The 13508-nt window shown below is 43.0% G+C and overlaps 1 protein-coding gene across 5 annotated transcripts in view; it reads right to left on the bottom strand.

Annotated features, from left to right (window-relative positions):
• Positions 1-13508, bottom strand: part of CROT (carnitine O-octanoyltransferase) — a 141401-nt gene that overhangs the window by 114290 nt on the left and 13603 nt on the right. For 4 of the 5 annotated variants that reach the window (XM_030199806.1, XM_030199824.1, XM_030199816.1 and 1 more), the window contains exons 2-3: positions 12067-12198; positions 2402-2526 (exon numbers count right to left, since the gene is read on the bottom strand). In XM_030199806.1, coding sequence (XP_030055666.1) covers positions 2402-2526; positions 12067-12181 — 240 coding nt within the window. In that variant the 5' untranslated portion in view covers positions 12182-12198. Of the gene's footprint in view, positions 1-2401; positions 2527-12066; positions 12199-13508 lie in introns of those variants that run through there. The other variant, XM_030199833.1, reaches the window with a different exon arrangement.

Raw genomic sequence — 13508 nt, 5'->3', positions numbered from 1 at the left:
GCGCTGCCGCTTAGCACTGCTTAAAAAAAAATTTACACGTCAGCAGGAACAGGCTGCTTCAGCCAATCCCAGGAGCCTTCCTTCAGCCCTCAGGGGCGGAACACGCTGAAGGAAGGCCCCTGGGATGGGCTGAAGCAGCCTGTTCCTGCTGACGTGTAATTTTTTTTTTTTTAAGCAGTGCTAAGAAGCGGTTCGCGAATCGCGTGAAGGGAGAAGACAATTTGCTGGAAATGGAAGGGAGGGGAGAGAGAGGAGGATTGCTGGCTATGGATGGAGGAGGGAAGGGCAGAGAGGGACAAGGATGGACATGGGGGCCCAGGGAGAGGACAATTTGCTGGAAATGGAGGGGAGGGGAGAGAGAGGAGGATTGCTGGCTATGGATGGAGGAGGGAAGGGCAGAGAGGGACAAGGATGGACATGGGGGCCCAGGAAGAGGACAATTTGCTGGAAATGGAGGGGAGAGAGGAGGATTGCTGGCTATGGATGGAGGAGGGAAGGGCAGAGAGGGACAAGAATGGACATGGATGGGAGGGCAGGACCCAGGGAGAGAGGAGAAATGGATATAGAGCAAGAAATGAAGAAGAAAGGAGAAAAGTAAAGAAATAAATGGAAAGGAAGCCCTGGAAATGGAGTTAAGAGGACAGATAGCAGCAGACTCAGATACTGGCCAGCATGATCGGAAAAAGAAAGTCACCAGACAACAAAGGTAGAAAAAAATCATTTTATTTTCATTTTAGCATTTGGAATATGTCTACTTTGAGAATTTACATCTGGTATCTTATTTTGCAATGTATAGCAATTTGTTTCTAAGAATATTGCTGACAATTCCTGTCAGTGTAGCAAGTGGTGAGCGATCATTTTCACCGGGGGGGGGGGGGGGGGGGGGGGGGGGCTGATCATTTTCACCAGGGGGGGGCGCCAACTGATAGTCTGCAGGGGGGCGCCAGAGACCCTAGGCACGGCCCTGCAGTGGCACTCACAACCATCCGTATTGTTTTCAGCTGCCCCCTCCACTGTGCAAGGTAGGAGGAGGAGGAGTTGCATCTGGAGTATCTCTTCAGGACAGGAAAGAACCCCACTCTTTCCTGCCTGTTACCGCTGCTCTGGGCCGGTAATGAGGCTTTTCCAAACCGCCGCAGAGACTTCCTGCGGCAGTCTCATGAGATTACCGCTTGAAGTTTCAGTGGCCATTTTGAAGAAGTGGCAGCCCAAGCCGGAGAGCAGCGGCAGCAGGAAAGGAAGAGTGGGGTTCTTTCCTGCACCCGAAGAGGCCACTAGACTACCAGGGCATGCTCAAGATGGAGGGGAGGGTGGGCAGAGGGGAGCTAGCCAGCTCCCCTCATAGCACAGATTCTGCAAAAAAAAAAAATAATAATAAGATGTTCAAATCTGTGTAGATAAGGAATTTGGCTCAAATTCTGGCAGAAGTAGCTAGTATTCTATAATGGATTTGGTGCACAAAATTGCCATTAGAGAATACTAGCTCAGTGCTCACATTTTTGGCACCTATAACGCCTTTTATAGAAAGGCCTCCAAGAGGCAAAAACATTTTTTTTTTTTTTAATAAGCCTTTTTTATGCGCAAAGGCAGTATAAAATTCTAACCTTTGTACAAGTGTGTGCACTGACATGACATGTACTGTACCAGTAGGCATGGATGGGGTGGGCACAGCATAGGCAGAATTAGAAAATATATCTGCAAACTTTACACACAAACATTCACACCTGTTCTCGAGTAGTTGTAATATCCGCACTCGAGGTCTATTTCTACCACTTAAACCAGCATTTTAATAAAACCTACACAGATGCTTACTGCTTGGGCCTTTATAAAATGGCACACAAGAAGGTGCCTATTGCCTTCTTAAACCAAGCAGCCAGTTATAAAAATGGACCCCGGCCCTAGCTTACAATCTGCCTGAAATTTCTTCACATCTCCCACTGCAGCCTGTTTAGTGCTCTGCTCACCACAGGTATGAGTGTCTGCTCCAGTGCAACAACTTATCAAGCTTCCACCTGCCACCCAACGGTAAGTATCAAATCTTCTCAGAACACATTTTCTGGATGAATTATAGGGTCCTTTTACTAAGCCGCATAGGCGCCTACGTGCACCAATTCGGAACTACTGCCCACTACCACATGGCCCAGGCGGTAATTTCATTTTTTACGCATGCCCACTACACACTCCAGAAAATTTCCGGCGAGCAGCACTAACCGGGCAGTAATTGATATTGTACGTGTGCTGACGATTACCGCCTGGTTAACATGCGAGACCTTACCACATCTACAACAGCGCAGTCCATTCTTCGGCACACCTTAGTAAAAGGACCCCTATGTGTCTTAAAGAATTCTAGTTACATGTTCAATATAGATTTAAGAATAACTGGGTAAGAAAATATGCATACCCAATTCTTCTTCACTTTAGCTCTTTCTAGCAGTTTGTGCTGCAATTCTTTACCGATCCCATGCTCAAATTTCTTTACAATTTCAAATGTTCTCCGATATTCTTCTTTATTCAGAAAAGGCTTTACTGCAAGGGGAGAAAAAAAAAAAAAAAAAAAAAAGAAGAGGAAACATTTTAATTAAAATTCACAACAAGAAAAAGATCCACAGTGCTTTTCTAAACGGTTAAAAGTGTTTTATACATTACACTGAAGGGTAGTTTTCAAAAACACAGTGAAATACTCCCTACAATGCATAAATTAAAACAAATCAACATAAATAAAAAAAGACCACAAGACAAATCTGTGAATTCCTCAATGCACAAACCAAATAATCTAAAGGAAAAAGCAGCAAATCATGAAGATAGCGTTGTGCACCAATTACTCAGATTACTCATCAAAAGTGACAACCTCCCCCCTCCCCCGCTCTTCTGGAGGGAGAGATATCAGGAGTCTTGAGCTGGTGGGGCTTGGGGTTCCCCACCTGCCATATTGCTGCTGGTTGGGCCTGTGCCCACCTGTGGCTATGCCACTGGCATAGTGGTGAGAAACAGAATAATAGTAGGCCCACTGAGTATCTGCCTCTGGCAGCACTCCACTCGGGCTGTTTGCAGCTGACCTACAGATCCCATCCTTCTGCTGCAACTTCTGTGGGTCAGCCGGAGAGAGCCTGAGTGGAGTACAATAAGTGATTCTATAGGAGCCCTCCCAACTATGACAGAGAGAGGATTCAGGGAGACTTCTTAGCGGAAGGAGATTTTTGAGAGAGGTAAACAGGAGGAAGTAAAGGAAAAGTATAACTAGTGTACTGTAATTGGTGATTAGCTACTTTCCTGGACGGATACTATATATACTCAAGTGTAGGCTGAGATTTTTGGGACAAAAAAAAAAAGTCCCAAAATTGGGGTCTTGGCTTATAGTCGAGTTGGAAGAAATTTCTGTGCTTCCCTAGCCTCCTCCTTTGGTAACCTGCATTTCTTACCACTCCCTTCTGGCTGCTGCCATTGACAAGGAATTGAAAGCAAGCTGAGCAGCGGTGGCCTTCAGGATCCACACATGCTCAAGGCATCATGGTTCCCGCCCTCTCAGAGTTTCTGAGATGGCTGGAGTCAGGAGGTCTTGAGCATGTGACTAAAAACAGAACCTTCACAGTTGTGGGGAGTGATTCTTAATAAAAGAGGATAAAATGGAAGTGTACTGGGCTTGTTGTTTGAATGAACCTGAGCTTGTTCAGGATAATGTGGGATACAAATGTCAAATAAATAAAAAATTGTAGCTCTTATCAAAAGGGTTTTTCTTTTTTGAAACAGATGCTATTGGTTTGGTTCTTCAGAAATTTAAAAAAAAAAAAGTTTTCCTTTTAATTTACACTGCACCCCAACTGTGTCTGTGGGGGCTCCCAGCCTTTCTACTAGCCACGCAATCATTTGCACATTAGAAAAAATAATCCAGATCATAGCTGCCTGATGTTGGGTGCTGACTCCTAAATTAGAACCTAAGAAAAAGATCTAGGTGTCATCGTGGATATTACGCTGAAATCTTCTGCCCAGTATGCAGCAGTAGCCAAAAAAGCAAACAGAATTCTAGGAATTATTAGCAAAAGGAAAGATAATAAAATAAAAAAATACTACTATGTCTCTGTATTGCTCTATGGTGCAACCTCACCTTGAGTATTGTGTGCAATTATGGTCACCGTATCTGAAAAGAGATATAGCGGAATTAGAAAAGGTTCAAAGAAGGGCGACCAAAATGATTAAGTGGATGGAACTCCTCTTATATGAGGAAAGGGTTAAGAGGTTAGGGCTCTTCAACTTGGAAAATAGACGGCTGAGGGGAGATATGATTGAGGTCTACAAAATCCTGAGTGCTGTAGAACAGGTAAACATGAATCAACTGTTTATTCATTCAAAAAGTACTAAGCCTAGGGGACACTCGGGGGGGGGGGGGGGGTCTTTTACAAAAGGTAGGCTACTGTTTTTAGAGCACGCTAACAGCTAGACACCCCCATATGGGTGTCTCTAGCGTTTAGACCATCCTCATTTTTAGCGTGTGCTAAAAACGCTAGTGCGCCTTTGTAAAAGGAACCCTCAATGAAGTTACATGGTAATATTTTTAAAACGGATAGGATGAAATATTTTTTCACTCAACAAATAGTTAAGTTTTGGAAATTGTTACCAGAAGATGTAGTATCTAGGTCTGCAAATGGGGAAAGTCACTGCTGTCCCTGGGAATGGTAGCCTGGAATGTTGCTATCATCTGGGTTTCTACCAGGTACTTGCAACCTGGACTGGTCACTGCTGGAAGCAGGACACTGGGCTAGATGGACCATTTGTCTGACCCAGTGTGGCTATTCTTATGCTCTGAAATAATACAAGGTTTTGTACCTCTGTGGGGTAGGAAAAGAGGGGCTATAAAAGAATGCAACAGGCTGGGCTTGGTATGATGGAAAAGGAGATGGAGTATATCACACAATGAACTGTGGCAAGCAAAAGGAATGAGAGGGGAGAGAGAGGCAGTCGAGAGTGGAGTTGGTGGAGGGGAAGAGAGAATTTGAGAAAAATGGCGAGAAGAAAGAGATGCACACATACGCCACCTCTAGTTAGCTGCAACACTGTAGTGCAGTAGTTTTCAACTCAGGGATCACTCAGTATCAATAGTATTCTCATTAAATCACTATATCCCCTGAAATAGGGTCCAATGTGGTTTACCAATTAAGAGCAACTACAATACATTAAAATAAGATTTTTAAAAAATCCAAACAGTATTTTTTTTTTTTAAATCAGAATCTACCAAATACGTTTTCAGCTTTTTTTTTTAAACATAATTCATCTCAGATCTAATACCAGATGGAAAAGAGTTCCAAAAAGGCATTATCAGAGATGAAAACACAGTACTTGCTAGAATAAAACTATATAATCAAGTCAAAAACCAAATTCATGGTGCAACAATCAAATTTATCAACAATTCTGAGGCAACTCCATGAAAGACCTGAAAAAACAGACAAGCTGATTTATATAAAATTCTTTCTTGAACAGGAAGCCAGTGCAAATTAGCTATGTGAGAGAAAATACTATCAAACTTTCTAGATCAACTGAAGCTTCTTAAGGCTATCATCCCCAAATACAAGATGTTACAATAATCAAGACAAAGTAATAATAATTGTACCAACAAAGCAATAGCTTTCTGATCAAAATAAGGGTGCACCAGTTATTTGCCTCAATTTAAAGAACCTTTTTCTCCATAATTGATTTGTAGTTCAAAAGACAAAGAAGAATCCAGATCAATTCCCAACACTCTGGGCTTGTCTTCAACTGGCAAAAGAATATCAGCAGGATTTCTGAACCATAATTATCTTAGTAAGAAGAGGAATACTCGCGATAGGGTGAAAACTAGATGGTTTGCAGAATATCCACAATGAATATGAATGAGAAAGATCTGAATACCAAGAAGGCAGTGCATGCAAATCTCTTATGCATATTCATCGTGGATATCCTGAAAACCCTTCTGGCCAGGAGGCCTCTGAGGACTGGGTTGAAAACCACGGTTGTAAAGGATGCTGCCCCCTACAGATTGCCACAACATCTGAAGGGGATCCCTCTCCCAATGCTGGTAGCTACAACCTTCAGCGAGCCAACACAAGTATATTTTTTGCCTCTCCCCCAGTGTAAACTAAATGGAAGCAAATTTGATATCTCTATTTTAGACTACAATATTAAGTTCAGAGGGGCTAAACTCAGGATCATCATCAAAAATATTTCTTCATTAAACACATGGCAAATGTACAGAAATGGTAAAGCAAAAATATTAAATGGAATACAAAGGAAGTCCTGGGTCATTACAGAGGATCTCCCATTGCGAAGTGAGGGGGAAACCAGATGCTAGTTAGAGCCTATGGCTTTGCTCCAGGAATGGGGTTGGCAGATGCAAGGCCCTTCCTGTCTGCCCATCATATTCTAGGTCTAGACATTAGCATTATTGAACTCAAATGAACATCACCTTGGTCACTCTGTCACAAGCAAACAGTGCTACAAGAGGAGGAGGAGAATTTATTAATTTGTACAATTTGTTTATTCAATGGGCAAAAGTTTGGAAAATAACCTTCAAAAAAATGTAAATTATGCATCTGGAATAAAGAATTCCATAAACTACACATCAGGATAAAAACTAAAAATTCTCAAATAAAAAATTTGCTTATTTTAAGCATTTATATTCCACCATAGATCCAGAGCAGATTACAGTAAAAAAAACACATACAAAAAAAAGTCAACACAATATATAAAAACTAAAGCAATTGCCAACAATTACACTGTGTCCAAATATTTAAAAAAAATACTGGCCAGAAATAAGCATTTAAAAAAGTTTTGAGCTGAGTAGTGTACAATACACTAGCCTCCTACCTTAAACTGAGTAAGCTTGCACAAAATAAAAGGTTTTAAAATATTTTTTAAACTGACAAGCATTAACAGAAAACCGTAGGTGACTATGAAATGTATTCTATAACACAGGCCATGCTAGTGACAAAGCATATGCACGAGTTTCTATAGAACAACAATTGAAGGTAAAACTAACTGTATGGATGTTTCAGATTGTATCAGCCACACCGAGAACTACAAAGGTAAAACCTTGCAGACATAAGGCAGAACCTCTCCATAAAGTCTCCGATGTATTATTGACATGATTTTAAACTGCATTCTGTAAAACCTTGGCAACCAATGGAGTGATCTCAAACTGGGGGTTATATGCACTAGTTTAGATACTCCAGTAATCTTGCCACAGCATTCTGGATTCCTGAAATGCCTGAAGATGAGATGAAGCAAGGCCCAAGTACAGCGAGTTACACTAGTCCATCCTTGCTAGTACCAAACCCCTGTCCAAAAATCAAATATGGAAAGCATTGGTTTCTATTTAAAAGTTGGAAGTTGAAAAAATGAAGAAGATACAACTTGCTGTATCTTGGGCTACAAACTTGCATCTAAAAAGGACACTTAAAACTTTTTGACATGTTGCTTAGATAGCGCTTCATCATCAGTTGTGCATTATTGAGATGTTCTATTGGTTGTAAAGCAACTTACTAACATAGCTTCTGTTTTTGCAAGACTCAAGGCTAATTTGTTAGTCATCCATACACTAGTTTCATCCAAACAACCAGTTAAATCAAGTACTCAGATTACCATCAGTTTCATCCAAAGGGAAACAAATAAATTGATCATCTGTAAATTTCCTAAATGAAATTCCACTCTCCAAAAAACATCACCCAAGACATTTAATATAGATTAAACAACAAAGCTGATAATGCAGTTCCTTGAGGCACACCCCCTTCTCACTGGATACCTCTTCGACATTGATCCTTTCACATATACTTGCACATTCCAACCATTCAAATAGAAGGTAAACCAATCCAGAACATGACCTCTAAGTCCCATCCTATACAATTTCTCGAATAATATAATCAAAATCAATGTCAACAACCGAAGCTACATCCAACGTAATAAAACAGTAAGTCAGATTATGATCCATGCCACCAGAACATACCAAGTAAAATCAAACTCAAACATATCACCACCGTGGAAAGCAGCCTGGAGTACCTCAAGGATCAACATTATCACCAATACTCTTCAACATAATGATGATCCCACTGACAAAGTCCCTATCCAATCAAGGCCTCAACCCATTCATCTATGCAGATGACGTTACAATCTACATTCCCTTCAGACATGACATAACAGAAATAACCAATGAAAAGAATGAAGGCCTGAACATCATGGACTCTTGGGCAAATTCATGCCAACTGAAAGTGAACACTGAAAAAAACACACTGCCTCATCCTCTCATCTCTACATAACAAGTACAAACTCACAACCATAAACACCCCAGGACACATCCTCCCTATTTCAGACAGCCTAAAAATACTCGGAGTCACAATCGACCGCAATCTTACCCTTGAGAGCCAAGTAAACTCCGTAATAAAGAAAATGTTCTACACAATGTAGAAACTTAAACGATTAAAACCTTTCTTTCCAAGAGATATTTTTTGAAACCTAATACAATCAATGGTACTAAGCCATGAAGATTACTGCAACGGAATCTACGTGGGATGCAAAGAACAACTCACAAAAAAACTCCAGACCTCCCAAAACACAGCAGCCAGGCTGATTCTTGGTAAAACACGATTCAATAGTGCTAAACCCCTCCGAGAAAAGCTGCACTGGCTTCCAATCAAAGAAAGGATCATCTTCAAAACCTGCACCTTGGCCCACAAAATTATCTACGGCATAGTCCCAGGATACATGATAGACCTCATAGATCTACCAACCAGAAAGAATCGGATCATCACGATCATACCTAAACCTACATTACCCAAATTGCAAAGGACTAAATACAAAGCAATTTACGTATCCTGCTTCTCCTACATAAGCACACAACTATGGAATGGACTCCCAAAAGCTGTGAAAACAATCCATAACCACCTAAACTTCAGGAAATCACTAAAAACCAACCTCTTCAAAAAGGCTTACCCCACCGATCCACCGTAAATCCCCACACCGAGCAATACAGCAAAACCAATAATCATACTGGACAATATACAATCTTCATTCCCTCAACCCTCATGATGCCTGATACACAACTACCTCTTTCGACCACAATATAACCTTGTATTTGTTATCAACCGATTTGGCGAATGCCATTACGGTACTATGTAAGCCACATTGAGCCTGCAAAAGGTGGGAAAATGTGGAGTACAAATGTAATAAATGGTTCACAGTTGTCGAAAGTAAAAGAAACTTTTAGTCTACACTATGATTTCTCCATGCTGAAAGTCATCTAGTAAATTGGCTGCCTCTCAACACGATCTTGAAGTTGTTGTATTACTGCTTTCTCAGTTACCATGGCTAAAAAAGGTAACAGAAATTGGTCTACAGCTACTAGGTAGAGAAATGTCTTGCGGATCAACATTGGTTTAACAGTAGCCTATTTGAAAAAAAAAAAATCTGGGAGCAATCCCTTCTGAAACAATTTGCTTACAAAAGCACATATCAATAATGTAACAAATTTGGCTATTGTTTGAACTACAGCAGAGGAACAAAGATCATAAATTGACTTAGTTGGTTGACAATCCTTAACCATGTCAGCCTCTGATAGCAACAAATTCTGACCACACAATCTCAGTTTTGCAAGCAGACATTCATGAAGAGCTGATAGGATTGTATTCGGGAGATAAGCATTGAGGCCTGGAACATCTTTGTCCCAAAAGAATCCAGGGTTCTAGCTTCTCTACCTGGGGGTGCTGAGGCATAGTCCCTAGAACTCCTGGCCCTTTTAAGAGCAGACTCCACCACCATGGAATTGTGAGGCAACTGAGGTGTATCAAATCCAGGTGTGCTGTGGATCTGTTACATGGAATCGATCTTCTTGGGCAGTAGCGGGACTGACAGAGGGGACTCCCAATTCCTAATGAGGAGTTCCCTCGTGGAGAGAGACAGTCACAGCCTCCCTAGGAGATATGTAGTCCAGGATCTCAAGCATTTTGGCTCTGGGCTTGTCCTCCCACTTCCAAAGGAAATGGAATGCCCCAAGCCATTTCCTTTACAAAAGATACAACCTTTCAGGTTGGGGGGGGGGGTGGGGGGGAGGGTTCAGAGGGTATCCCCTAGGATTCACCTGAGGAAAAAGTACATGGGTTATTCCTCTGACTCCCATGAGCGCTCCTCATTGGTGTTGGACAAAACCTCTGTAAGACCAAACCTGCCTCAATACAGAGGAGCCATGTCCTCGAGAATGGCATCAAGATGTCCGGTCCTGTCTTAACTGTGGAGAAGTTTCATCCACAGATGTCGAGGGGGTCCCAGCTTGGTTGGCAGTCGACACCGGGGCTACACACGGTTCTGGTGTCTGAGGCCGTGCCGCAGGCTGAGGGCCTTGCGAGGTCGCAATACGAGGCAGAGTAGGCGCAAGCACCCCCCTGTGCTGATGCACACTGGTGCATAAGGCCTTCAAGCAGCTGCGTAAGCAAGGCCCGGATGCACTCGAGGGCCAACATTGGAAAAAGCTGGGGCTGACAGACAGCTTGCAGATCTGTTGGGGTCGATATTGGAGCCGGTTGCTGGTAGAAGAGCGCATCGGCACCTCCTGTATGGAGGGGGAGCGGTCCTCCCAGTGGACACTTTTCGGGTGCTGAATCCTTTGACGCACCAGAGCTCCCAGCAGCATGTGTCGAGGGCTATTGATGACAATGTAACTTGGCCTTAGACCGAAGCTCATCATCGAGACTCCTCGGTGCCGACGAGGACGTCAAATCCACACGGCGTCTCAAGTCAGGTCCGACAGTGGACAGTCCCAGAGGCTCTGCACAGCAGTAGGTCTCAAGATAGGTGTAGACTCACTCGATGCACAACTGCTTCCAGTGTCTGCAGGCCTAGCAGCAGCCATGCTCACCAATGCTCCCGATGCTGGTGCGATGCTCGATGTCAATGCTGACGCCTCCAACCTCAATGTCAATGCCAAGGAACTTGGCTCCAAAAGGTTTCTCACACTGAGCCTCTCTGGAAACTTGCGCCCTTTTCTTCATAAAAAGGACAAAGGTGTGGGTGTCTGTTCCAGAGATCATTCGATTGCACTGGGTACAGCACTTGAAGTCACAGGAAACTTTGGAAAAACTTCATCATCTAAATTAAAGGAAGTAATTGTGCCTGAAAAAGGGGCAAGGCACAAGGGGGAAAAAAAACAAGAGGGATTGAACCCTGCCGAGGTCAAGGCTCATAAGTGGCCTTGTGCCGACAAAAAAATAAGAAAAATACCTTAAGACTTGGCAAACAAGCTAAGAAAATTAAGGGAAAGGTAAAAAAAAAAAAAAGTTCCATGAACAGAAGCACCGCTGACAAGGTGAAGTAAAAACACGCCAAAAGGCACAAAAGAAGCTCATTGACTGAGCAGTAAGTGGAGACAGTGAAAAAGTACACCCTCTCCTCACCACGGTAAAAAAGCAACTAAGGTGACCATGTACGCGCGGTAGGCAAGAGGAGAGCACTCATGCTCCACAAAGCTCTTCTAATGCTTGTCATAAGACCCAGACCAAGCAACACGGCCTGCGTTACACACTTGTGAGAATAGATAGTAGGCCTGCTGTCCTCAGAGAACATTAGATACACTTTCCATATTTGTATGCATTACTCCTTTAATTACAAGATCTACTACTAGGTGCCTAGGAAGTGCCCATTCAATTATGCTCAGTATCTCTCTGCTTCTAGATATAGTTGCAATGTCCCAATCGGTGCCTGTCGCAGCATTCCATTTCATCGCAACCTTATGCATGCTTTCAGCAATGCAGCCTGTGTTTTCCTGAGCGTATTTGCTCATTTTAAACTGTTTTTTTGCACTCGGCTCAACAGAACAAAAGAAGGTACTTATAAAGGCTCATTCTGGCAGAATAGAATATAATTTATTAATGATTAATACACACAGCTGGTAAACAAGCCTCTTAACGGCACTCAACCTTATGATAATTTCTAATACTGCACCAAAGTAGCAGAGGCTATATTCAAATTACTTCATCGATAAACAGTGCCAAAGTCCAAGAACTCTGTGAAAGCACAAAAACATACACATTTTGTAAAAACACAGAATAAATATACCTGCGTCAAGATATTTTTTAAAAGATTCATCGAGTGAAGGAACTGGAAGCGGAGGAAGTGAATTCTGGTACTGAAATGTTCGCTCTTCAGTAGATTCAAATGTTGTGTGCTCCATGCTCAAGGGTGGGATAGCTAAATAAAATCAAAAGTTATGCAGTAAGACAGTTTCAAATCCCCCCAAAATCCCTCATATTTATCTATCTAGCGCTATTTCGATCTTTTCCCAGTTATGTAGAAAATTCATCAGTCAACCACCACTATTAAAAAAATCCTTTAAAAAATTCAGCAAAATACATTTTATCAGTATGAGAGTGGAGAAGTAATCTTGTGGTCGGAGCACCAGGCTTGACATAGAGGGGTGCCCGGTTCAAATCCCACTGCTGCTCCTTGTGATTTTGGGCAAGTCACTTAACCCTTCATTGCCTCAGGTATAAAATTAAATTAGCTTGTAAGCCCTCCAGGTACAGGGAAATACCTAGTGTACCTGAATATAACACACCTTGAGCTACTACTGAAAAAGGCGTGAGCAAAATCCAAATAAATGTATGGTTTAGGCTTGGTGGGAGCTGAAACAATGTCACATCATTTGTTCATCATCACTATACACCCCCAACCCTCAACTGTCACATACAGTGAAACACACAGGTGAGAAAATAAACCCTACTATTACTACTACTATTTAGCATTTATATAGCGCTACAAAGCGTATGCAGTGCTGCACAAACAAACCCACACTAACAATGGATGTGGAGGGGGGAGGGATTTCTTCTAATAAGCTCTATAAGAACTGAATTGGGATCATGGGAATCCAGCAGGGATGGAAGAAGCTGCTGCAAGTTTCCTGCAGGAGTGTTGCATCATGATAGGCTTATACGGTCTGTGCCCTGAAAAGGACAGGTACAAATCAAGGTAAGGTATACACAAAAAGTAGCACATATGAGTTTATCTTGTTGGCATGGGCGTAGATTGGGGGGGGGCGAGGGGGGGCATTGCCCCCCCAAACGAGTCGCACCGGCGAACTGGCGGGGCTTAATTGTGTCTTCCCCGCCGGCGCTGCCTCGGTCTCTGACTCCCTGCAGCATTTTTGTCCGTCGCCATCAGCGCTGCCATTCATTCTCACAGGCAGCCTCGTTCCCGCTCCCCTTTGCCGCGTCCACTCCTCCGACCGGCTCTCTCTGATGCACTTCCTGTTTAACAGGAAGTGCATCAGAGAGAGCCGGTCGGAGGAGTGGACGCGGCAAAGGGGAGCGGGAACGAGGCTGCCTGTGAGAATGAATGGCAGCGCTGACGGCGACGGACAAAAATGCTGCAGGGAGTCAGAGACCGAGGCAGCGCCGGCGGGGAAGAGCGAGGCAGCATGCTGGCTGGTGGCAGGGAGACAGGGAGAGACAGTCACAGGAGCACTGTTGAGGTGATGGGGTAATGCTAGGTAGAGGTGAGCG

This window comes from Microcaecilia unicolor, chromosome 1 (genome assembly GCF_901765095.1).
Source record: "Microcaecilia unicolor chromosome 1, aMicUni1.1, whole genome shotgun sequence".
NCBI classification, from domain to species: domain Eukaryota; kingdom Metazoa; phylum Chordata; class Amphibia; order Gymnophiona; family Siphonopidae; genus Microcaecilia; species Microcaecilia unicolor.
Note: the sequence above shows the minus strand (reverse complement) of the source record. Positions and strands in the feature narration are given on the sequence as shown.